At 42.1% G+C, this 26170-nt stretch overlaps 1 protein-coding gene across 2 annotated transcripts in view; it reads left to right on the forward strand.

The window, feature by feature from the left end:
* Positions 1–26170, forward strand: part of LOC127662660 (beta/gamma crystallin domain-containing protein 1-like) — a 60317-nt gene that overhangs the window by 27065 nt on the left and 7082 nt on the right. The window contains exons 1-9 of one of the 2 annotated variants that reach the window (XM_052153949.1): positions 237–365; positions 3173–4398; positions 5597–9275; positions 11000–11038; positions 11698–11816; positions 12206–12380; positions 12579–12718; positions 13367–13493; positions 13616–13651. In XM_052153949.1, the coding sequence (XP_052009909.1) occupies positions 288–365; positions 3173–4398; positions 5597–9275; positions 11000–11038; positions 11698–11816; positions 12206–12380; positions 12579–12718; positions 13367–13493; positions 13616–13651 (5619 nt within the window). In that variant the 5' untranslated portion in view covers positions 237–287. Of the gene's footprint in view, positions 1–236; positions 366–3172; positions 4399–5596; positions 9276–10999; positions 11039–11697; positions 11817–12205; positions 12381–12578; positions 12719–13366; positions 13494–13615; positions 13652–26170 lie in introns of those variants that run through there. The other variant, XM_052153948.1, reaches the window with a different exon arrangement.

Here is a 26170-nt window from a genome sequence, read left to right on the forward strand (position 1 = left end):
CGGTAAATGTTTTTGTTGTTTTACTATGATACAGAGGCAGATGATTTTGTAAAAGATGCGGTAGCATTTTAATGTAAAGAACGAGTAACGATAAATAATTTTTGTTACCGTTTGCAATATAAGTGCATATGAACTATGCAAATTTTGAATTAGGAGAACGCCTACACTACCACGTCACATTTTTACGCTGTACTGAAACCCCTGGAAAGAAGTCACTGCCCTAGGTAGGCAGCTCACTGGGTTTTGAGTCACAGCCCTTTCCTGCGTAAGAGGGGTGGAGGTAAAGGATGGATGTGCATCAGAGACCGCAGATCTGTCCTGAACACGCAGAGGAGAACATCTATTATTTACGGGGAATTGGCCAGGTAGGTCAGGTTATAGTCATTTGACCTCCGCTGCTCTATTTTTTTACGCATTTGACAGACGAGGTTTTATTATTGTTATTGCAACTAACTGCCGTTTGTCCACTGAATGTATGCTACTGAATTGTCAACGTGGCGCTACTAATATTTCTTTTCTCACTTAGTGTGATGTTTGTGTCCTTGCTAATTCTATCCTTAAAAATGACCATGGTAGCTATAGAGTCCACCAAAATAAGTAGTTGCAGTTATTGTTATTAAAGCATACAAAATTAATATATTTCCCTCAAACAGTGGAAGACACTTTCAGAGTCTTTCTGTAATTTTTATTCTTTGGTGACCGTAGTGGATAATGCCATTTTCCACACTTATTAAAGTAACCGCAATTGAATCTATGGTATTTTGGCAGATGTTGTGGTTACCATTGTAACTTTTGTACTGTTAATGAATTCCGCTGAACCGTTATGAACTTAAAGACTAAACTATGTCTGGTTCTTTGCTGACTTGAATGTTGTTCTGTTCCACTGCCAGCACCTCATGTGACTGTTCTGTTGCACATCAGTAGTTTAAACCAGGGACTTGTAATGTATTTTCATTTCAGTTCGTTCTTAAACTATATTATTCTGTTCCGGTGTCAGGGTTCCGCAGCCTCCTTTCCAAATGGTAACGAGCTAGAATGAAATAAAATACTGTGAAAATATACTTTTAACAAATTTATATCAAGCGTTTAAAATGGGTACTGCAGTCCCAATTCAAAATATTGGCGACAGTTGTCTCCCCGCCCTCAAGTCCCCAGACTCGAAGTTCTCGCCGGTTGCCAAGTTGAGGACACGCTACAGAACGACAATGGCAAACTGACAATGGCAAGCGACGAGACTTACACTGTAAGTTGATCAGCTAATGTATACGTTACAATGTTTTTATTGTTTGTCAGAGTTATAAAAAAATGGCGAAGTTCTCAAAATGTATTGCTGGCTTCCATGGCAGCAGCTCCTACGTTTTCCCGCTAGATTGTTTCAAATCTGGCAACCCGGGTGTCGAAATATTATTGGGAAATGGACAAAGATCACACCGACCAAAACAGAAATTCCGGCCCGGAACAGACATTTTAAAGTAGAATATACTGGCTGTAGCATTGTTTTTGGAGAAGCCAGTATTTCAACTTAGCATTTTTCCCAAAGCTCTGATAATATTTTATGATTTTTGTACAGTAAATATATTACATATTGCAACTTTAATACTTCTCCACAGTCCAAAAAGAGCTTTTATTGTCAACTATCTGTAAAAATGACTCCGTCTGAACTTTCTAATTTTTATGTCATCAGACTGATGAATGCATTAACACATAACTGTATGAATACATGTCATGACACCTCTTGGGTGATCAGAGATTTTACCCGAGAAGTAAAGATGGCCAAAATCATTGCTGTCACGTCTTAATAGTTTGTTTTTATGAGTGGTGGTGGTGTAATGGGCTAAAGCACATAACTGGTAATCAGAAGGTTGCTGGTTCTACCCCCACAGCCACCACCATTGTGTCCTTGAGCATGGCACTTAAATCCAGGTTGCTCTGGGGGGATTGTCCCTGTTAATTCGCTTTGGATAAAAGCATCTACCAAATGCATAAATGTAATGTAAATGTAATGATCTTGTCACAATAATACAGACTTTGCAAAGAGGCTGATTTTGAAGGTTAGTGAGAAGAGTTCGAGAAAATTATCAGTTTTGATGTGCATTTTACATGGGAAGGTCGGATTTCTTAAAGGGACCAGCAGTTTAATTGTAAATCCCAAAGTATACTTCGGTCAGATGTGAATGTTAGGTGTCTGAGTACAGGACACGTGATGCAAATTTCGTGATGCAGAGTGCTCGAGCAATGAACATGCAACAATATTAATATATATCCATCGTATTTACTACACCTGGAGCTTTAATTTTGGCAGTAAACTAAAAGTGCAGCGTGAATGTGACAGTCTGTTGAAACTATTTAATTAATCTCCTTTGAATTTTTTTATTTTTATAATGTCTTATTGTGGTTACGGGTCATGAGCTCATGTGTGTCTGCTCAGCCATGGTACTGCATGAATGAGACTTGTTGCATGCCTATGTCTATTATTGTTGTAACATGATGGCTCGTAAAACAAAAGGAGCAGTTAGACCGTTCTCGCCACCGCAGTGGCTTGGGAAACTAATCAGCCAGATGGGAAATTTTGTCGGTGGATGCAGATAATTTAAAAATATAAAATATCGGCTGATTTATTGGCCTCTGTGATATTTTTGTTGACCACTTATTATAATAGGACCTTAGGAGGACAAATAAATAATACTTTTATTATATGACCCCTTTAAAATCATTGCATTGTCAAGAGGATGTTTTGGGATTTATGTTCGTAAGATTAAAGATTATGGTCTTATGTTGAATCCCACACTCTATAGCTAAAGTAAACTTTTTGTATGTACTGTGGATTCAGAAAGTATTCAGACCACTTCGTTATTTTACACATTTTGTTATGTTGCAGCTTTATGCTAAAATGCTTAAAATATTTTTTTTCACATCAATCTAAACTCCATACCCCATAATGACAAAGCAAAAAACAAATTATTAAAAATAGGTATAAAAAACCCTGAAATATCACATTTACATAAGTATTCAGACCCTTAACACTGTACTTAGTTGAAGCACCTTTATCAGCGATTACAGCCTCAAGTCTTTATGGGTATGATGCGACAAGCTTTGCAAACCTTGTCGCACCTGTATGTAACAATGTAAGCTTAAATTATTTAAATCGATTCTTTCTTTCTTGTATTTCCAGAGTTCTGAGGAGAAAAGTGAAAGTGTTTTTCACCGTATTGGGAATATTTTCTCTTGGAAGAAAAAAAGCAGAACCACATCAGATGACAGTAATGAAATCGTGTCGCCAAATGCAGACAGCCCAATCAAAGCCCCAGTCTCAGAAGAACTGAGACGGACACCCAGTGGTGGTGTATACAGAGAAAATGGTGATTCAGTGTTTGGGTGGGCACATAGACGAAGTCCCAGCGTGTGTAGTGTAGCCTCCCTCGTTGCAGATGGAGATTTACCTTTTGCTGACAGTGGCAGTAGCGGACGAGGGAGTGTAAAAGAGGTGGAAGTTATCAAGGTGAGTAGTGTCGAGACTTGCAGTGATGGAAAGACCGAGCATCTTGTAACAGAGGTCAGCAGGAAGCTCAAGGTATACCTGGAGGAGACGAGAGATGAGATCACTGACACATTACTAAAGAAATGTGCAGACCTTCCCATAAATCACCCTGAAACACCAAAGTCCCCTGTTGTCTTAGGCGGGACGGAGAGTAAAAAGACAGTATTGAAACCCACTATCAGAGGCAGTGGGAATTACACAGCACTTGTCGGAATGATTCTTGGTTCACAGTCGAGAAGCCCGTTGTCCTCTGACAGTCAGCGTAGAGAAGAGGCAGAGACTGATAACATGGGGAAGAAAAACAGTGACAAGCGAAAGTCACGTAAACTTGGTAATAATGAGTCTCTCAATTCAACAGTAGCCACATCCCCTGAGGAGAGCTCATCACAATGTTTTCCTTCACCTGGTCAAGTACACAGAGCAGTGTGGGCGGAAACTCACCTGACAGAGGAGGAGAGTGTGAGCTCCATTACTGATTCACTCTTTTCTGTAGAACTTGATCCAGCCAGCCTAGCGGAGAGTTATTTTGCCCTCGATACAGCTGCCATCAACACTCCTGGTCCTCCACAAGCGGCAGAGCCGGCCAACTGCACCACAAAGGCCTTTAAGAAATCAGGGCACAGCACAAAAGCACCTGAGCCCGAAACTCAAGGGAGATTTATTTGTAAAGACCAGAAAGCTGAGAGCTACGAGGAGAAACGCAGAAGCTTGAAACTGTCACAGAGTGAGAAAAACTTTGCTAAAAAAGTGATTGTTAGTCCGCAATCAAGTGTGGAGGGGGATGAACAAGCTGAAACAGAGACCCATAGTGAGACAAACTTGGAAGTTTTGCAGAATATCCAGCAGGTTAAGGTGAAAATGTAAGTATTCGTCTTCTGTTTTGTGTTACTGAGCAGCGGGGCCTTTGTTTTGTGGTACAGTGCAAATTGCTGTGTGCAATATGATACTCCTTTTCACATGATTTTCACTTCGATGAAAACAATGACTTTCAGGGCTTTCCATAGGATTAGGTTTCTCCATATAGTTTAAAGTTTGTGAAAAGTTCATTTCATTGGAATAAGTTATAGCTGGTCAAGGCACTGATTAAGTACTGGAATTGTATCTTTTTCGTGTTGTATTTTAGAACCTTTAGATTGGTGAGGATTTTCACATGAAAAACTAAAAATAGTGACATTAAATGAGTGACGTCTAATGTTTAAAACCTGCTCTGGAAAAATTATTCATATGGTAAAATGTACTGTTTTTTTTCTAGTGAAAAGTGATTTAAAATGACTAAATCTACCTGAATACATTAGGTTACACCAATGAAGTTTACTTGAAGATTTGCAACTTTCATTTAGGGTTAGATCAAGTAAAAATAAACGAAAACATATTTATACATATACATATTTATGCATTTAGCAGTCATTTTTATCCAAAGCTACTTACGGTGCATTCAAGATATACATTGTTTTCAGGACAAACTGAACCAATAACCTTGGAGTTGCTCTACCAGCAACTGGACTTTATACAATTAAAATTAAGTGATTACTGTTAAGGCAGTGATCATCACTGTGGTTTCTATAGCAGTTTTATTTGTGTACTGTATGAATCATCCTTTACTCACAAAAAGTAATTGCCATGTATTATGGCACGTGAATATTTGAAATTAAGTCACAATGAATATCCAAACATGGTGTACAAGTTCCCTTTTAGTTTATTAGCACTTTTTTTTTTTTAAGTCTGAGTAATTCTGATCGGCTGCCCAATTGAGGGATGTTGTATATCGTGCTTAAAAGTTTAAGATGATGGCAAGGTTAGAAATGCAGTCAAACAAGTGTATATGTAATGATCTGAATTAATTAGAGGTTAACAGGAACAGTGTGTGCATGGGATGGTTTACACATGATGTGTCTGGGTTTTTTTTCCCCCCTCTTTTTTTTTTTAACAATTGAACAATTTAAATGATTATTTTATTAAAGTGATGCCCCTGTTCAGCAGACAATATTTTAAATCTGAATGTATAGATTCTGCCATAATGGTCTCTTAGCTCTTTAGCTCATTGTCATCTTTCCACAGAATATCAACCACCAATAGTGTGAATGTCAAGAAATCCAACCAACAGGCACATACATCAGTAGAAGTCACTGAACGTGTGTTAAAGCATCCTCTTGATAAGGATGTTGAGAGCTCCACTCAAATTTCAACGAAAAATACAGACGCTACAGACATCAAGGAAGAACCATATTTCCTAGAAATGACAAGTCAAAAAGGATTATTTAATACTGCGATGAGCAGTCCTCAGAAATCATCTGTGTCACCCATGCGTATAGACAGAGCAGGCAGTGGGTTAAATGGTGGATTTAAAACTATGAGCCCTCCACCACAAGTTGCCTCTAAAACTAAAGCTGTGACGTCTCAAATTAAAAGCCTGTCTGAGGCATCAAAGATAGAAGTTACTACAGTAGGGAGGATTTCACAGAAACGCACAGATCAAGAAGAGATTAAATCTCCAACTGCGAAGGAGCAGCCAGTTACATTCAATAAAACAACTGAAATCAAGTCCAAAATTCCTAAGAAAACCGCATCAGTGGTCCTTTCCAAACCAAAAAAAGTGATAGAGGGTGTTACAGTATATGATTTTGCCTCAAAAGTTGAAGGTCAGATGAACACCAAATGTCAGAATGAGGCAGGATCAATAAGTTCAGCACAGAAGATATCACCCACTAAAGTAGTGGAAGAGAAAGATGTTTTGTACACTTCAGCAACACCAAAAACGTCTCAATCCACTAAAGAACAGGTCACGCTTTCAAAACCTAAAAGAAGTCTAAAAAAATCAGTCTCTAATGATAAATATGATAAACCCCCATCCTCTCCACCCTCAATGGAGAATTCTGGTTCAAAATGTAACACAGAATTCAGAGCATATAAAGATATACAAAGGTCAAAAACACAACCGTCAGTTGCAGATGACAGAAGTCCAACATTAAAGAGTAGTTTTCACTACTCAAAGAGTAAAATGACTGATGCAAAAGTCAAATCAGGTGACACTGGTAGCAAAACAGCTGCACAGGACAACAAAGCAGAGACAAGCTCACTTTCATCCTCAGTGCCAACCAGTAACCATTCAGAGCAGAAAATTGAAAAGCAGAAGCCTACAAATGAAACCCAGCTTAGTGGGCTAAAGAGTCCCAAAAAATTCATGACTGATGTGTCACCAGCAGGAAGGAAACTACCTCGAATGACACCAACGGGTCTTCTGAAACCCTCAGATGAAGAAGCTGCCCATGGAGAAAGTGAGTCATATCAACCATCCTCACTGCCATTTGCCAAGCCAGAGAGAAGTGAGTCATCCCTGGTTACCGGTCCTGTCAGTGATGGCAAATCTTCTAGATTTGAACAAACCACTAGAAATGTTTTGGTTAAGGCATCACCAGAGTTTAAAGCAAATTGTCTTTTCAAGGAGGTGGGTGATTTTCCGTCTGCTGCATCACATCCCCAAAGTCCCACTAAACCCAAATCCAAGAGAGATTTTAAGAAGACAGAGCAAACTGCAGCTTCAGATCCAAATATAGACACAGTCGAGAAGACTGCAAGTTTTCCCATTACACCAACAGCCTCTCTTAAATCTAACAGTGACACTGCCAAAGTGGAAAATATTGATGAACAACTGAAAGCCACTTCCGAGATAAAGAATGGTGAAAAATCTGGAGATGCTGAGAATAAAATCAGACCAGACAAGCCACTTTTAAAAAACAGTGATTTACAATCCATCCAACAACAGACAGAATCAGATTTACTGGTTTCATTGGACTCACATGTCCATGTAACACCAGACAAAGAATCGGATGTTGTTAAAGAGAAATCTCTTGTTAAAAATGGCGAGGTTGGGTTGGAGAAAGACAATTGTGCCGTTGCTAAGGCAGATGAAATTTCCACAGTTCCAGAGATGGGTCATTATAAACCCTGCGATCTGAGCACTCAAGGGAATGAGCTGTCTTGCTTTTCTGAGGAAAGCCCATACATCCAACAACAGACTGAATCAGAACTACTGGTCCAAGTTAAAGCAGAAGAGCAATCGGATGTTGTTAAAGAGAAGTCTCTTGTTAAAAATGCCCAGGTTGGGTTGGAGGAACAGAATCGTGCCCTGGCAAAGGCAGATGATATATTCACAATACAAGAGACTGGTCAATACACATCCAGTGATCTGAGCACTGAAGTTATGGAGCAGTCTTGCTTTTCTCAGGAAAAATACTTTGCCATCATTTCAGAGAATTTATCTGAGACAACACAGAAGATTAATTCCAAAGAACACTGTGTGGAAAACTCAGTGGCAACTGCACAGTTAGGTGACACAAGTAAATCTCCAAACCCAGAGTTTGTCAAACTGAATAAGATTAATAAGTTAAACAAAGTTGTTGAGATGCCATTAACGGTGATAACAAGTCCAGAGGCTTCTTCTAAACCAGAATCTGTTCAAAATGGCAATCAGACTTTAGAGCAGAAACGTCCATCACTAAAAATACTAGATAAACAAACTTCCAAACTGGACATAAAGAGTGAAGTCCAAATTAAAAATACAGAATCCCATGTGAAAATCAAGGACCCTATAAAGGCTAAAGATAAAATGCCAGCTAATAACATGCAAAAAGTGAAGCCTCCAGCTGACCAAAGTCTTCACCAGTTTACATCTCAGAATCTTCCTTTCGACTCCACAATCCTCTCAAAAACTAACAAGGCACCATCGAGTTGGTTAGATGTTGACCAAAGTTTTGAGAAGAAGAAAACAGAGAGACGAATGGATTGTTCTGCAAGTGATGATAATCTGCTTGACACTTCTGATGATTTTGAGGATTTCATTTGCAACATCAAGAAGCACTGTTCACCTTTCTCTTTACCGCCCAGAAAACATGTGCTGAACAAGATGCCATCCCCGCCTTTTGCCATGCCTGCCATTAAAGAAGATAATTTTGAGAAGATATTTGATCCAGAACAGTTCCAGTTTGGTACAAGAAAAACTGCAGGACCAAAAGAGCCCTCTCCAGCCATGATTATCAAGAAAAAAAATGAAGAGACAAAAAACAACCCACCATCCAAATGGTCAGAGGACAGCCTACTTTATAAAGCACTCTCTTCAAGACGGGAACAAGACAAAGGTGAAAAGGTTGCAATCACTCAGGAGAAAAATGATTGTGAAAACCAGAACATCACAGACGGATCTGGAAAACTCTCCTCAAGGTTGGAAAGAATGTCAATTATCTCAAACCTCATGAACTCTCAAAATGTATCTAGAAAAGCCAGAACTGAACCCAGTTCTCTCATTAATGGCATTCAGTCACCTACAACACCACCTCCAGAGCCAGTGCCAATCTTAGGAGAGAAGAAAGGCATGCCTCTATCACATGCTGTCACAACTCAAAAAGAAGGGCTTGGTAATTTGCTAGATCAAGGCAATGTAACAGGCAGAATTGTTGATTCAATAAAGAGTCCATCCACACCTCCTCCCTTTCCGACATTCTCAGAAGTCAAGCTGCCTGACTTTTTAGAGAAATACATGAATGAAGGCAAAGGATCAAATGCAACGAGTCAGCAAAGGCCTGACACCAGTTCTCTTTCTCCACTGGACGTTAGCAGCACTTCTTGCACTTTTACTGCAAACATGGGCCTGCAAGGCGTTTCAGGATTAACATCTCCATCTAACACTATTCAACCATTGACACTGCCTACACCCACCATCCTTTCATCAACTTGTGCAGAGGTGAGTGTGATGATGAAACAGTACAAAATGTCCTGTATGTAAAAAAAGTTAATTTTTGTCAGAGCCATAGCCTAGTTGTGAGCACGCTATTCCTGACATATTAGCTATATACAGATATACGTGTGTGTGTGTGTGCGCAGATCTTAATCTAGCATACATAATCATGTAATTTTATATATTAAAACATTTTGTTTTTAATATATTTTTTGTTAGTGGTCGACCGATATATCGCCGAGTCCGATAAATATTCCTCTGTGGCTGATTTGTTTCTTGAGAGCACTGAGAATCACCTGCTTGCATGTGAAGCGACTGAGACATGTAAATGACCAGTCATGGTTAATTTTGTTGTTATGTGCCATCATGTTACTACAATAATAGACCAGTGTGCAACATTTAAACAGTCTGCATATCTTTATGATATGTGTGTTTCTCGTTTAAACAGATGTAATAACCCAACCTCACACAAATTCTGCATCCTGTGGAGTGCTCATTTATCTTCCTCTAAAGCCCTTATTCTAACAGTCTCTCCTCAACAGTTCCCTGTCACTTTTATAATGATAAAAGGCAAATATAAATAAAACGAATATTTATTTAAACTGTCAGGAGATTGCTGCTCGTGCTGGATCTGCACGAGCACGTGAGTGCAAACAAAGTCTTTCTATCAAGTCAGTCTTCTGTCGGCCATGTTTGAAACTCTCTCGGTAAACTGTTTCCAGTCATGAAAGTATAGCTCCTATCTACTTGAATGGTGAAAGACAAAAATCTCAGAAACGGTTGGTCAAGATTACGATCAAAGAACATTATTCAAATCAGCAGTAAAATCTGACAACACCGGTACCATATATGTTGCTTCTTTACCTTAGATTACGCAACAACAAAAAAAGCAATTTTCCCAACTTTTATAGCTAATGCGCATGCGCGTTCTCAAGTTGATTGACCGGCGATCTCTGTATCTAAAAGGTGATTGGCTCTTTTACCTGTAAGGTGGGACTACCTATCTACATCCGCTGACCGTTGGCTACAGTTGGGCATTCAAATTTTTCCCTTTCATTTTAATAGAATTGGCCTGTCTCTTCTAAATAATCTGTGGTGCAACTTCAAGGTAAAAGCACTTTACGGGTGCTATGAGTAAACATCTTATTCACTATGCACTGTATGTACAATTTCACCCAAGGTTTAATGCGGTACTTTTTGAGAAAATGCAATTGCTAACGTGTACTACTGTGTACTATTATTTCCTTCTTCCTAATATATTCACAATTTGTTCGTGTAAATGAATTACAAAAATTTGATGACTAAACAGAAATCAGAAGAAACTGCTATCTATTTAATTTTTTTAATGTTTTTTACAAAGTTAATGTTTTGTGTGAAATTGAGTAAATATAGTGCTAAAAAGTTTCTTTTTTTTTTTTTGCATTTTTTTTATTTATGTTAGTTACTACTGTATATTAAATTGTGTTATATATCAGCCTATCGGCCACCTTGCTCTCTGGATATCGGCATTGGTCATTAAAAAAAAACATATGGGTCGACCACTAATTGTTGCTGGGATGAGTGAAGCGTTGCTTTTTCTCCTTTCATGTAGGACAGTACTTTATCAGTGCTGAGAACTGTTTTAAACTGAAGATCCATTCTGTTTTGCAAAATAGTTTTAAAAGTCTTTAAGAACACTTCTTCCTAATGGAGATAATATTCGAATATTAACTGAGATTTTTAATTCCTAGACACCCACTGTAAGAGGCTTCCACAGACGGCCTGGAAAGGTATGGCAAAATGAATGAGGTTACACATTTAATAAATCTAATCTTTAGTGTCTGGGTAGCTCAGCAAGTATTGATGCTGACTACCACCCCTGGAGTCACTAGTTTGAATCCAGGGCGTGCTGAGTGACTCCAGCCAGGTCTCCTAAGCAACCAAATTGGCCCGTTCCTAGGGAGGGTAGAGTCACATGGGGTAACCACCTCGTGGTTGCTATAATGTGTGGTTCTCGCTCTCGATGGGGCACTTGGTGAGTTGTGTGTGGATGCCGCAGAGAATAGCGTGGGCCTCTACACGCGCTACGTCTCCGCGGTAACACGCTCAACAAGATATGTGATAAAATGCACGGATTGACGGTCTCTGATGCGGAGGCAACTGAGATTCGTCCTCCGCCACCCGGAGGCGAGTCAGTATGGCACCACGAGGACCTAGAGCGCATTTGGGTATTGGGCAGTCCAAATTGGGGAGATAATAAAAAAAATTATAAATCTAATCTTTGGCGAATATAGAGTATATTATAGATTATAATAAATGTATAGTTTATTGTTGATTTCCAGTTCATTACTTTCTTTTGTCAAAGCAAGGAGATACTAGCCAGTGATTATAGCCACAAATTTCAGCAGAGGGTTGACATTTTTATTGTTCATCTGAATCCTGTTTATAGATTGTGATATATCAGCAAGCTCAGTTTGGCGGAGAGGCATATGAGGTGTTCAGAGATTTAGAAGATGCCACCTCGCTGAATCTCTCTCCAGTCATATCCTTAAAGGTCGTCAGGGGCTGGTAAGACTACTTTTGTGTAAACGCATTATGATTTCTCTGAATGTTACAAATCTTGACATACTTTGAGGAAGTTTTTTCAAGGTTTGATTAATTTTAAAAGCACACTCCAAACTCATCTGACCGCTCTCAGAAAAACAAAGAATCAAATGTGTCATTGAAATGTGAATATGGTTTGATCTGTGCTTATTTTGATACTAATGCTCTTACATGCAACATTTATACCTTATTATCACCTTGTTAGTCATAGAAATGCATGCACAAATACCTTTTATTCAATTTAGCTGTAACAAGAATGAGGAACAAGGCAAATCACATGCCATCACCATTATGATCATGAATCTGTTGAAGGTTTTATAAACCTACTGATGTTTCCTGACTTTTCCTGTTAGCTGGCAGCTGTATGAAAAGCCAGGCTTCCAGGGCCGTTCTATCGCTTTGGAGGAGGGGCCAGCAGAAGTTGTAAATGAGTGGGCGGAGACAGAGCCCAGTGGGGAGGTAGGGCCAAATGGCTTGCCACTCCCAACCACACCCATGGTCATTGGCTCCATTAGACTTGCATTGAGGGTGAGTCTAACAAGTTTGTTCTGGATTAATTTAGAACTGTAAGAGTCACATGCAACAGCAGTTGACCTCAGTACTGAGACAATTTCTCAAAACTCTTAAATTAATCTAATTTTTATAGTCTTATTTTCATCATCAAAAATATACGTTATTTTGTTTTCAGCTTCGCATTGCTAACTTGCACTGATATTGTCCTTTCAGGACTACAGTCTACCAAAAATCGACTTGTTCACAGATCTGAATGGGATGGGCCGAATGGCTTCATTCTGTGATGACACCATAGAGATCAGTTTGTTTGGTAGTCCTCTGAGTACTGGGTCCATTATGGTCCATTCTGGAGTGTAAGTGAGGTTCTGATCCTAAATATATTGCCAGCGCTGCCATTTATAAGGAATCTTGATGAAAACGCAGCTTTTTAAAAATGTACAACACCATTATATACATTACATAAACATTGCTTTGCAATTCTACAGCTTTATGACATTGTTAATTTTTACCATGTTGATAACATTTGAGATAAGAAAAATAGATCTCTCAGTAAGGTGAAAGACGTGCTTTATATTTGCCATCACTTCATGTTAATATGCAAAGTTTTTGAGGTTAAAGCATGTGACTTGTGATTTGAGGTGTGTGTGTGTGGATGGGTGGGTGGGTGGGGGTGTTGTGTGGGTGTGTTGGAATGTTGTTGCCTGTTGGATGGTATTTTGGAACCTTTTTTTTTTTTCTGCCTTGTTTGTTCATTTCCGAAACTTTAAAAAGCCTGTTTTGCATTTTGAAATTAAAGTTATCTTTTGGGAGATTGCAACACCATATGAACATTTTACAGATTTTCTTTTTGTTTTATAACTGTTGTATAAAATAACTGTTGAAATGAACACCCACTGCACATCTCCCGTTACACCCAATTAGTCTTGTGTGTGTGTCTTCTCTATCATTAGCTTGCTATAAAGACAATAGAAGTCAAAACCAAAATGTCTCTGTGTGTGTAGATGGCTGGTCTTTAGTGATCCAGGTTTCCAGGGACTCTTGGCCGTATTGGAGGAAGGAGTATATCCACGCCCTGAGAACTGGGGCTTCCCGACCCCCTTTGTCGGATCACTGCGGCCTCTGAAACTGGTGATTACACACATTTATCTCACACTCATCCTGCTCTATTTTCAGTTGTGAAACAAATTTTTCCATATAATTGAAGATTTGTCTTTGTAAACATAAATAATTTGTCCTTGTCCTCCCTGCAGGGTGAAATTAAGGTGGAAAATCCCAATGAAACTAAGGTGAGTGGTACATGTTGGATTACATTACAATAGAAGATGTAGTTAATCTAACTTGGAACAATTTAACATGACTGAGGAAAGAATAATAATTTTATCTTATTATGTTTGAGTGAAGACTTTCTGTACACCTTGACATTAATGTAGCAGTCAGGGCTCTGGACTAGACTAAGCATGCAAAGATGCAGGGGGTTGGTCTTTGTTCTTGGCATGCTCAGCCCGTGCCAGGCTGCCAGTGTTTGTTCTTTGATTTCTGAGCCATGAAATTTTTGAATGAATGAAAAAAACTTTTTATTTCGAACATGTAAAAATAATACCATAATAAAAATACAATAAACAAAACAATATTAACTTATACATGTAGGAAGAAGCATAAACGTATTTAATCCTACCCCTTCTCCACCTCTAGTTAATAATCATCAAATTGGCTTCATAATTATATCATTTTAATCCTATATTAATATATTATTTACAATTACTACGCATATAAATGTTTATTCCCTCACACTAAAAAAATACAAAGAAAACATACATATTTTCATATGTAAATATCCACCATAAATAATAATGTAAAAATAAATAATCCCCTTATTCAAAACCTTTCTTCCTCCCTGTACCTTGTAAAAAAACATATTTTTATACTGCTTTTTAAACTGGGTCATGCTTGGACATTGCTTGATCACTGAACTTAATCCATTTCACAACTTCACACCACATATATAATACAAAAACATTTTAAAGTTGTACGGACACAAAGATGTTTTAAGTTGAACTCCCCCCTGAAATTATATCTCCCTTCTCGATTAAAAACAGTTTTTGAATATTGCCATATACATTATTTGTGCTGTTTAAAAATGAACTAGATCAGTGAATTTCAATGTCTTTTGATTTTTAAAAATAATAAATTTGTGTGATCTCTATTATCAGTATTATGAATTGTCCTTATGGCTCTTTTTTGCAACATAGAGAGTGATGCTAGTCTGTTTTTATAAGTATTGCCACAAACCTCCGCACAATTATTTAAATATGGTAATATCAGAGCACAATAAAGAAGGTAGAGTGATATGTGGTCTAGAACATTCTTTGCTTTATTCAGTACTGACCCCTGAGGGACGCAACAAACAATGTCCAAGCACGACGATGAATATTCCCCCAACTTCACAAATTGTTTCCTGTCACTTAAATAACTTTTCACCAAGTGCAATACTACACCCCTGATCCCATACAATTCCAATTTATTGATTAATATGTTATGATTGATTGTCAAAACTTTTTTTAAGATCTATGAAAACGCCAACTGCATACTGTTTATGATCTGTGGCTTTCGTAATTTCCTTTATTGAATCAATTAATGCCAATGTTGTCAAGCTGTTTGATCTGAATCCATATTGACGAACGGAAAGTTAAAAAAAAATTGTCTAATCTGTTAGTGAACAATTTTTCTAAAATTTTGGGGAATTGTGGAAGTAGAGAAACAGGCTTGTAATTTGTGAAGTTATGTCTATCCCCAGTTTTATACAGCGGCACAACTTTAGCTATTTTCATTTTATTTGGAAAAGTACTGGTTTGAAATGATAAATTACATATGTATGTTATTGGTTTTGAGATCCCCTCAATAACTTTTTTCACAATTTTCATATCAGCTTCATTATAATCAGTAGATGTTTTGTATTTACATTTATTTACAATATCAATTATTTATTTTTCTTCCACTGCTGTAAGGAACATTGAGTTTGGATTTCTTTCTATTAAATTCTCATTCCAATCTTCAGATAACAATGGATGTGGAATGTCTTCTGCCAGTTTTGGTCCAATACTCACAAAGAAATTATTAAAGCTATTAACCACAAGTAAAAGTTTAGAGGCATTGTGTCTCATACACAGTCTAACTTTTAAATTGCAGTCATGTATTATATGTCAGAGGTGATATGATGAATCGTTCCTGTTATGCAGCATCTTTTGGGCTCTGCAACAAAAAAATTTTTTTTTTTAATATACCAGACCCTCAAACTTGATTAACTTGATAAAAAATAAACTCAAAACTTGATAGTTTACTCAAAGACAAGAAGATTAAAAGGATGGAACCTTACAGGATGGAAATAAAGAGCTGAAGTTAGCCATTGCTCAATTAGGGATTCAGAGTTAGCTTACGCAAAGGTGTCAATTCGAAGTTAATTGATTTGGGGGTTTTTTTTGTGTGTGTGAAAATGTATTTTTTTTTTAATAATATCATTTCAGTTTCTGTAAGCTTTTAACAGGATAGAATGTTTTGGAGAGAAACAAACCAACTAGTACATACAAACATACAAAATAGTATGTGTACATTAAAAAAACAATACAGAAAACATCACAGAATGTTGATTTCCCAACATAATTAAGTAATTTCCTGGAGGATGGTAATATTAAGGACATTGCTTTTGTTAAATAAAACACAGAATTACAGAACAAAAGACTAATAGGATGGAAAGTGAAATTAAGGACATAGTAAAAATCTATGAAATAATTACCAATTAAAACAATATTTCCAAGAAAACATGTTTTGTTTAAAAGATTTTAATTAGAGAAATACATTTCTTAATGGATTGCCATTTGTCTTGTTAAAAGTTAGTTAGTAGTTTCCTGGTACATGGCAAAAAACATAGCATAATATGCTCAAACCTAGGGAAATTGTTTAAAATGTACCCCTATGTTCACTTTATCAGGGTTTCCACAAGTCCTGAAAAACCTGGCAGTTTGCAATGCAGTTTTCCAGTCATGGAAAAGTAATGGAAAAATATCTAAATGTCCTGGAAAATAATTATTTGTCCTAGAAAATATTTTCATATTGTAAAACGAATCGGTTACCTAACGTAACCTCGGTTCTCTCTAGATGAGGGAACGAGTATTGCGTAAGCTAGCTTACGCTACGGGAAAGATTCATCTTTTCTGAGATATTGAAGCCAAAAAATTATCCTTAAAGGGTAACTAAACCCTAAACCAACTTTTTTTAGTTAATGATCTGTAAGCATGGGGCTTTATTAGTACTGGTCATTGATTTAAGTAATTTTTTTGACATTTGTGTATAATGTGTTTTAATTCTACAATATATGGTGTAAAAACGTCTGAGTGCTGCCCTCTTCAGGTTGAACGGTGGCTACTGCAGTTGAATTTTCCTATTGGCTGTTGCGGTACTTCGTGACGTAAGAGGTGACAGCTGACGTAAGCAGGTTCCAGCTCACCACGCCAGATTCATGTACATGTCGTCTTGCGACCGTGTGAGGAATAATAATAACATAGAGTCTGACAGCAGCTGTCAATTAGTCTCAGGTGCACCCCCCCACCCCCCCCACCCCCCCCCCGCTCATCCCCGCACTCGGTTCGTTCCGCCGGGGTCTGCTCACTTTTCTTGCATTTTCAAATATTTCTAGTGGGTGGAGTCAGACTCTGAGCAGGTGTTTAGTTACCCTTTACTTTTGTATCCATTGTCAACGCAGTGCAGCAGCTGCATACCTTGAGCGGGCTAGCTAGCGAGCGCCCGCGCCGTCACTGTATCAAAGCCCGCCAGAATGGGCGTGGCTAGAGTGCATATAAGCGTAAGTTCGTAGGCTGGAACCCTGGTTTTCATTGAATGAAGCGAAAATTGCTCGTGGCGCGAGCACGGCCGGCTACGCACTGCTCGTTCCCTCATCTAGAGAGAACCGAGGTTACGTTAGGTAACCGATTCGTTCTCTTACGAGAGGTTCTCTCGTATTGCGTAAGCTAGCTTACGCTACGGGAACCCATTGTCAACGCCGTGCACGCCAAGCATCCACTGCATGAGCCCCGGGGGTGGGGGGACCCGGGGGAGCCCTTGTGAGTGGGGGAATAATATTTGGCCGGCAAGAGTGCGGGCCAGTGTGTGTGTAATACATAAGCACATAGTGGGAAGGGAAAGATAGAGCGGCGGTGCCGGTCTGTGTGGAATGTGTCCCGTCAGTGCAGCTCACCAGGGGAGCTGTAGCGTATTAAACCGCTAGTAGTTTTGCCTGCAGGGCGGGCACTTCCAGATTGTAAAATCTGACAAAGGTGGAGGGGGAAGCCCAGCCCGCTGCCACACATATGTCGTGAATGGAAATCCCGCTGGACCATGCCCACGAGGAGGCCATGCCTCTAGTGGAGTGAGCCCTAATGCCGAACGGGCATGGTAGGTCTTTTGACGCGTACGCGGCAGCAATAGCGTCCACTATCCATCTAGACAGTGTCTGTTTCGAGGCGGCGAAACCTTTGGTGCGCCCTCCGAACGAAACGAAAAGCTGCTCAGAGCGTCTGAAGGAGGCGGAGCGTGCAGTATACAATCTCAGTGCTCTGACTGGGCAAAGGAGATTGGCGTCACGTTCGCTATCGGATGCTGGCAGCGCCGATAGGGAAATGATTTGTGCTCTGAAAGGAGTACCAATCACCTTGGGGATTAGCCGCGTCTAGGCTTTAAAATGACCTTGGAGTCACTTGGTCCAAACTCAAGACACGCAGCGCTGACAGAGAGCGCGTGAAGGTCTCCCACACGTTTAACTGATGACAGGGCAGTTAGAAAAACGGTTTTGAGTGAAAGGTATTTCAAATCCACGGATTGAAGCGGTTCGAAAGGGGGGCTTTCATAGCTTCGAGAACTACGGAAAGATCCCAGATAGGAACCGATGGGGGGCGTGGGGGGTTCATCCTTCTAGCTCCCCTGAGGAAGCGGATGACCAGCTCGTTTTTTTCCTAGTGACTGGCCGTGCAGGGGTTCAGCGAACGCCGCGATGGTCGCCACGTACACTTTGAGCGTGGATGGGGATCTGCCCTTATCCAGCAGCTCTTGTAAAAACATGAGCAGCGACGACACCCCACATGTCCGTGGGTCCAGGTCTCTGTCGGTGCACCATTTTGAAAACACAGACCATTTTGACGCATTGAGTCTTCTCCTGGAAGGGGCTCTAGCGTGTATGATAGTGTTTATTACTCCTTCTGGCAAAGCGACGGGTAGTCGTTGATCCCCCACGCGTGTAGCGCCCAGCGCTCTGGGTGGGGATGCCAGATCGTGCCGCGAGCTTGAGAGAGGAGATCTGCTCTCACTGGAATGGGCCACGGGGCTGTCAGTGACAGCTGCGTAAGCTCCGGGAACCATGTCTGATTCTCCCAGCGCGGGGCTATGAGGAGCACCAAGTGACGCGTTTCCCTGATCCTCTGCATTACCTGTGGCAATAGCGAGACTGGAGGGAAGGCGTAGAGCGGGCGGTTGGGCCAGTCCTGGGCCAGCGAGTCCTCGCTTTTCGAGAAAAATACTGGGCAGTGAGAGTTCTCTTCTGACGCAAAGAGGTCTATCTCTGCTCTGCCGAATATGCTCCATAACTTCTGGACTGTTTGAGCGTGCAGGGACCATTCCCCTGGGGAAATATTGTCTCTGGACAGTCTGTCTGGGCCGTCGTTCAGGTGGCCTGGCATGTGCGTCGCCCTCAGCGAGCGCAGGTGGCACTGGGACCAACTCAGTATGCGTTTTGTCAGATAGAAGAGGGTCCTGGATCTGACACTGCCCTGACGGTTTAGATAGGATACCACAGATCTGTTGTCCGAACGGACCAGGACGTGGTGACCCTGAATGACCGGGAGGAAGCGCACGAGCGCGTACTCGACCGCTATCATTTCCAGACAATTTATGTGAAGGAGCTTTTCCTGAACTGACCATAGGCCAAAAACCGGAGAGCCCTTGCAGACCGCGCCCCAACCCGTGTTGGACGCGTCTGTCGAGATGACTTTTCGGCGAGATACAGCTCCCATCGTCACTCCCCGCTGATACCATTCGGTCACTGCCCAGGGCTGCAGAGCTGAGATACAGGTCTGAGTCACTCGGATCGGCTGGCGGCCCGTGGCCCAAGCCCGGCGAGACGCGCGGGTGTTTAGCCAATGCTGAAGCGGGCGCATGCACAGTAAACCCAGCTGAAGTACTGCTGCGGCTGAGGCCATGTAACCTAGCATTCTCTTAAATTTTTTCAGAGGTGTGAGGCTGTTCATCTGAAAGGACGCGGCTAGTCGCTGAACACGGCGCGCGCGCTGTGTAGATAAGCGAGCCGTCATCGCCATGGAGTCTAGTTCTATTCCAAGGAAGGAAATTGCCTGACTGGGCTGTAGTGAGCTCTTGGTCCAATTGACTGCAAGACCCAAACTGTTCAGATGACTGAGGAGAACTGTCCTGTGGGACAGAAGCTCCGTATGTGACTGGGCCAAAATCAGCCAATCGTCCAAATAGTTCAGAATTCGCAAGCCCTGACTCCGCAGGGGTGCGAGCGCCGCATCCATGCACTTCGTGAAAGTACGGGTGCTAAAGACAGGCCGAACGGAAGGACGGTGTATTGATAAACCTGGCCGTCGAAGGCGAATCTCAAGAATGGCCTGTGACGGGGATTTATCTGAATCTGAAAGTAGGCATCTTTCAGATCGAGAGAAATAAACCAGTCCCCCTGGCGCACATGCGCGAGGAGTTTCCTGATTGTAAGCATTTTGAACTGTCTTTTTGCGAGCACCTTGTTCAAAACCCTGAGATCTAATATTGGTCTGAGGCCGCCGTCTTTCTTGGGGACAAGAAAATAACGGCTGTAAAACCCCGACTCGCTCAGTGAAGGTGGCACTCTCTCTATGGCCCTTTTGCACAGAAGGTTTGCTATTTCTGAATGAAGCATGCAGGCTGCTTCCAAGTTCACAGTAGTTTCGAGCCGCGCTCTGAAGCGGAGAGGGCGGCGATCGAACTGTAGCAAATAGCCCTGTTTTATTGTGCTTAACACCCATTTGGATATCCCTGGGATAGCTTTCCACGCTTTGAAGCGTAACGCTAGAGGGTGAATGGCCAAGTCGCCCTGATTGCCGCACACAGCGAGCTGAACAGAATGTGTGAGCGCGCTTACTGTGCTTATGCATGACTGCTCGCAGACAGCAGGGACAGGCTGTTCTGTGAGTGACTTCCCGATTGAGGTGAATGGGGAAAGAGTCACATCTGTGAAGTGATGCGCGAGCTTAGTCACGGGCATGGGACTTACATACAGAGAGGTGTTTGCTGGCCGTGTGACAGAGCGGGCAGAGAAGGGGCGCGCGCACGGATTCGTGGGCGCGTTTATTGACTCTAACACTCGAGCTGGCTGTGCCCGCTTTATGTGAGTGGGCTCTGATAGGGACACGGGAAGTGTAATGCTTGTGTGTAGGGGTGAACACTGGATTGTGGGCACATTTTCTACACATAAGGCATGTTTGCTTTTTACAAGATTTCTTTGGGTCGCCGTGAAAACGGCATTTGAGTGCAGGCAAGCGGGCAGTATCACCGGCTTGTTGGCTGCTGAATCCACCACTGCAGTAGCCTGAGAGAAGGGGACTGACAGGGGGCGAAGCTTTGACGGTGGTCCGGCCGCGGCGGGACTGAGCCGTCGTTTCCTCAACAAAGCTAGGAGGAGCTACTTCGGTTGCTCAGGTTTCAGCGCAAACTTAGGCCGAGGCCCGCGGGGGGGCGGCGGTCTGCGGCGGCTGTCTGAGTGCGTTCTAGGGCGGCCGCCCTGTCGACGCTGAGAAGTCTGGCTTTGCTGAGCTGGGCGCTGTGAAGAGGCTCGTGCAGGAGGCTGGTCATGTGGGCAGCCTGCAGAGGAGCTAGCGCGACGAGGCAGGAAGAGATTCATGGCTTGGGTGGTTTTCTGGACTTCCGAGAAACGGTCAACAATGCCACTCACCGCGGAACCGAAGAGACCAGACGGAGAGAGCGGCGTGTTGAGGAACGTGGAGCATTCAGCTTCTCCCATGTCGGCTAGCGTTAGCCGTAGGTGTCTCTCGGTCACAGTCAGCGCGGCCATGCACTTCCCTAGGGCTTGAGCTGCAGCTTTGGTGGCGCGAAGGGAGAGATCCGTCGTGCTCCTTAGATCTGAAACAGCCTCTGGGTGCCTGCCTTTCTCATCCCACTCTCGAAGGAGGTCCGCTTGGAGGATCTGTAAAACCATGGAATGCAGAGCAGATGCGGCTTGGCCGGCGGCGGCATAGGCGTGTCCAACACAGGCGGAAGTAGTTCTGCAGGCCTTAGACGGGAGCACTGGCTTACACCGCCATCTCGCGGAGGGCGGGCAAAGGTGTGCTGCTACCGAATCCTCGACCGGGGGGATGGAAGAGTAGCCCCTCTCGGTGGCACCGTCCACCGACGGTTCCTGTCCGAGAGAGGCGCGTTCCACGATTTAGAGAGCTCGGCGTGGAGTTCCGGCAAGAAGGGAGCGGCCCGGGCCGCGGGCGCTGCGCGGCGACGGCTCTGAAGAAAGCAGCCATCGAGTCTGTTGGGAGCCTGCTCAGAGGGCGGTGACCACTCGAGCCCGAGGCGGTCGACGGCCTGTGTGAGGAGGCGCGTTAGTTCTTCCTCGACTCTGGCGCGGGTCCTGCTGGATTCCTGGGCCGAGGAGGAGGCTTGGGAGCCTGACCACTCCTCGCTGTCCGAAGCCATGATGGAACAGCAGCCCTTATCCTCCACCTCGTCATCCGAGATGGCAACAGTGCGGCCGCTCGGCGGCATCTGCGTGTCCTGGGGGGGCGTGGAGGGTGAAAGCGAGGCTCGAGGGAGAGGCTCCGGCGAGGTAGTCGCTTCTAATACCGGTTCCGGCAGCCTTTGGGAGCGGCGCTTCTTTCTGCGCGGCGAAACGAAAGGCGGCGCGGCGGCTTCGGTTTTGAGTGCTTCGAGTCGAGCCCGCAGGGTCGACATCGGAAGCTCCTCGCAGAGGTCGCATCCGCCGTCAGCGAGGGCGAGCTCTGCATGTTCCAGTCCCAGGCAGAGAGTGCAGATGAGGTGGCGGTCTCCGGCGCTGAGAGGGGCGCGGCATGAGGCGCAGGTGGTGCGAGGCATCTTTAAAAAGACGCTCGTTGCTCTTTTTGTGAAGTTCGCTGAGGAACTAGCTTGCTCTAAAAAGGATACGTCGCCGGATGGCGTAGCTCACAGGATGGCTGAAAGTGGCGAAGACGGCCGGCTTCTTCGAGCGCTGTCCAAGCTTGCTAGATGCCCCTCGAACGGCGATGCGGCTTCTGCAGTTCAGAGATGCGAAGAGCTTCGCTGAATAGATGAAAATCAGGGTTCCAGCCTACGAACTTACGCTTATATGCACTCTAGCCACGCCCGTTCTGGCGGGCTTTGATACAGTGACGGCGCGGGCGCCTGTCATTGGACGCGAGTTCACTCAAGTTCGTCTATAGGCTGCAGTAGTTGCCGCAGAGCAACCAATGAGCTCGCTAGCTAGCCTGCTCAAGGTATGCAGCTGCTGCACTGCGTTGACAATGGATACAAAATTAAGGATAATTTTTTGGCTTCAATATCTCAGAAAAGATGAATCTTTCCCGTAGCGTAAGCTAGCTTACGCAATACGAGAGAACCTCTCGTAAGAGAACTGTATTGCTAACAAGGTTTTTGTTACATGGTAATGATCGGGACTCCTAATAGGAGTCTAATACACACATTTTTATTGTTTTGTTACTGTCAATGCCTGTGCATTGTGAAACCACGTCAATGGTTAACTCAGTGGTTCTCAACCTTTTTTGAACAAACGCCCCCCTGACCTCTTCATGATCCTCTTAACAAAAAAAAAAAAAACACTTCAGAAATACTATTACAGCCAAACAATTGCAACACTGATACCTGAAGCCTGAGTTTTTGGTAAAAAAAAAAACTGAAACAGAAGTTTCTTATTGTATTTAAACTACATGTAAAAGCCTCAAGTTGAGTAATATTGTGTTTTGAAAAAAATGCAAAAACACATGGATTGTTTGAAAGGTATTGCAAATGTATTTAGAAATTCAAACAAATTCAGGCTCACACACAAATTTTTTTAAGATGAACCAATCACGTGAACAATAACGTAACTAACCTAAATGGCCAATGAAAAAGCAGCGGTCGTTTGCGCACTCAATTATACTAGGCTTCAAATTTGAATAGCCTACAAACGGTCATTTGATTTCAAATGACGAACAAAGACGACAACAGCTCGGCCACCTGAACTGAACCGAAGAAAAAACGACGTCAAAAACAGCCACTTTTTTTGTATTAATTACGGTCATTAGTGTGAGCCCTGAGCACTAATTATGCGCCTAATTATGTATTCCGCGTTATGTACAGAAAAAGCCGGTGAAAGCGCACCTCTATTTTGCGCTGAAAATTCTCCGCCTCTTAAAAGCATGTGTAACTTAGGAAGCGGCTCTCCTGGCATAACCTCCTGGTGAAGTGGCAGCAGTAATTCGAGCAAGACGAAGACATAGGCTAAGGAGAAGAGCTGAAAAAATTTTTGCGCAGGCCGCCTGTTGAGTACCTCTGAGTAACGCCCCCCCATTTGTGCCTGAGCGCCCCCCTCTCTGCTGCCTCGTTCACACCGCCCCCCAACACTGTCCAAACGCCCCCTAGGGGGCGGTACCGCCCCTGTTGAGAAACGCTGGGTTAACTGATGAACCAGTTAACAAAAACTTTCTCCACTCTTCTGCTTTCAGCTCTGCTTTGCTCTGACAAAATAGTTTAAGTATTGATATAGTAACAAATAAGACAACGATGATGGTCGGACTATGGATTTTTTTTGACAACTAATTCACACCCTGAATTGGTAGCGTGGTGATTCACCCTTCACACCTCGGGATGTGAATACATTTTTAATAATTCAACAATTTGAGTCTGCTTATACCATGGCCACCACATGTAGTATGTGGAAAACATAGATGGAATTATGGAATCTAGCAAAAAAGATTGCAGAATGTCATGGAATATGAAATATTTAAATGAAGATTAATGTTTAAATGCACAATAAATAAAAATAAAAATTGCGATATTTCCCAGTGTGATAATTAAACTGTAAAAGTATCTAATCTGCAAGTGATGTGGACTTCAAATTGAATGTGTGAAGCCGACTGCTTGTAAAAATACTTCATCATGATCATCATGCACGCTCTTGTGTGTGTGTGTGAGATGACAGAGAGAAGAGCACTCAGAAGTGTGCAGCACATACAGATTATGTATTTAATTAAATCACAGCTTTACAGGGATTAATAATCACACTGGGCCATGGAGCAAACTGCTTATCTGGAGGAGAGAAACTACCATCAAAAACACACAAAAATGTCAAAATAAAACCTCAATTTAAATGTGTTTTTGCTTAAAAATTACACTTGTTGGGCACATTAAAGTGTCCTGGAAATGTCCTGGGAAATTGTGCATTGAAAAGAGTGGGAACCCTGTTTATTGTGATACAAGAAAACTCATATGATTTCCATTTTTAAAAATGGTGAGTTTAATACACTGGCGGCAAAATACAAATGCAAACGTTTGGAATAATGTTTAGATTTTGCTCTTATGGAATGAAATTTGTACTTTTATTCACCAAAGTGGCATTTAACTGATCACAATGTATAGTCAGGACATTAATATTGTGAAAAATTACTATTACAATTTAAAAAACAAAATTTCAGAAATTCTTAAACTACTTCAAAGAGTTCTCATCATAAATCCTCCATGTGCAGCAATCACAGATTTGCAGGTCCTTGTCATTCTAGCTGTCAGTTTGTCCAGATACTCCGGTGACATTTCACCCCACACTTCCTGTAGCACTTGCCATAGATGTGGCTGTCTTGGCGGGCACTTCTCAAGCACCTTACAGTCCAGCTGATCCCACAAAAGCTCAGTGTGGTTAAGATACATAACACTCTTTTCCAATTATCTGTTGTCCAATGTCTCTGTTTCTTTGCCCACTCTAACCTTTTCTTTTTGTTTTTCTGTTTCAAAAGTGGCTTTTTCTTTGTAATTCTTAACATAAGGCCTGCACCCCTGAGACTTCTCTTTACTGTTGTACATGAAACGGGTGTTGAGCGGCATGTGAGGCATCTGTTTCTCAAACTAGAGACTCTGATGTACTTATCCTCTTGTTTAGCTGTACATCTGGCCTTCCACATCTCTATCTTATGTTAAGCTTCATTTAACGAACCAAATAGCTTTCAACTGTGTTTGATATAATGGCAAGTGATTTTCTAGTACCAAATTGGCAATTTAGTACGATTACTCAAGGATCAGGTGTTGGAGTGATGGATGCTGGAAATGGGGCCTGTCTAGATTTGATCAAAATGACTTTTTTCAAATAGTGATTGTGCTGTTTTTTACACCAGTAATGTCCTGATTATACTTTTAGATCAGTTGAATGCAACTTTGGTGAATTAAAGTACCAGCTTCCTTCTGAAACAGCAAAATCTGTACATCATTCCAAACGTTTGGCCACCAGTGTATAATAGTGATATGATGTACTGTATAACAGGAATGATCCTGATAATTATTTCATTGGAACTGAATATTGCTAAAGAGGTTATGGCAGTTTAATCAAATGTCAGGCAGGGGCAGAAGCACAAAGTGAATTAAGGTTATTATGGACTAAGTAAGCAGGGTTAGTTTGTGTCAACTGTATTTTAAAAAAACTGAAACTCAGAGTTTTATATGAGGAAGTGCCTGACATTCCAGAACTCATGTTTGACGGATTGGGCTCTGAGCACAGTAGACAG

Source organism: Xyrauchen texanus, chromosome 22, assembly GCF_025860055.1.
Source record: "Xyrauchen texanus isolate HMW12.3.18 chromosome 22, RBS_HiC_50CHRs, whole genome shotgun sequence".
Classification (NCBI taxonomy): Eukaryota; Metazoa; Chordata; class Actinopteri; order Cypriniformes; family Catostomidae; genus Xyrauchen; species Xyrauchen texanus.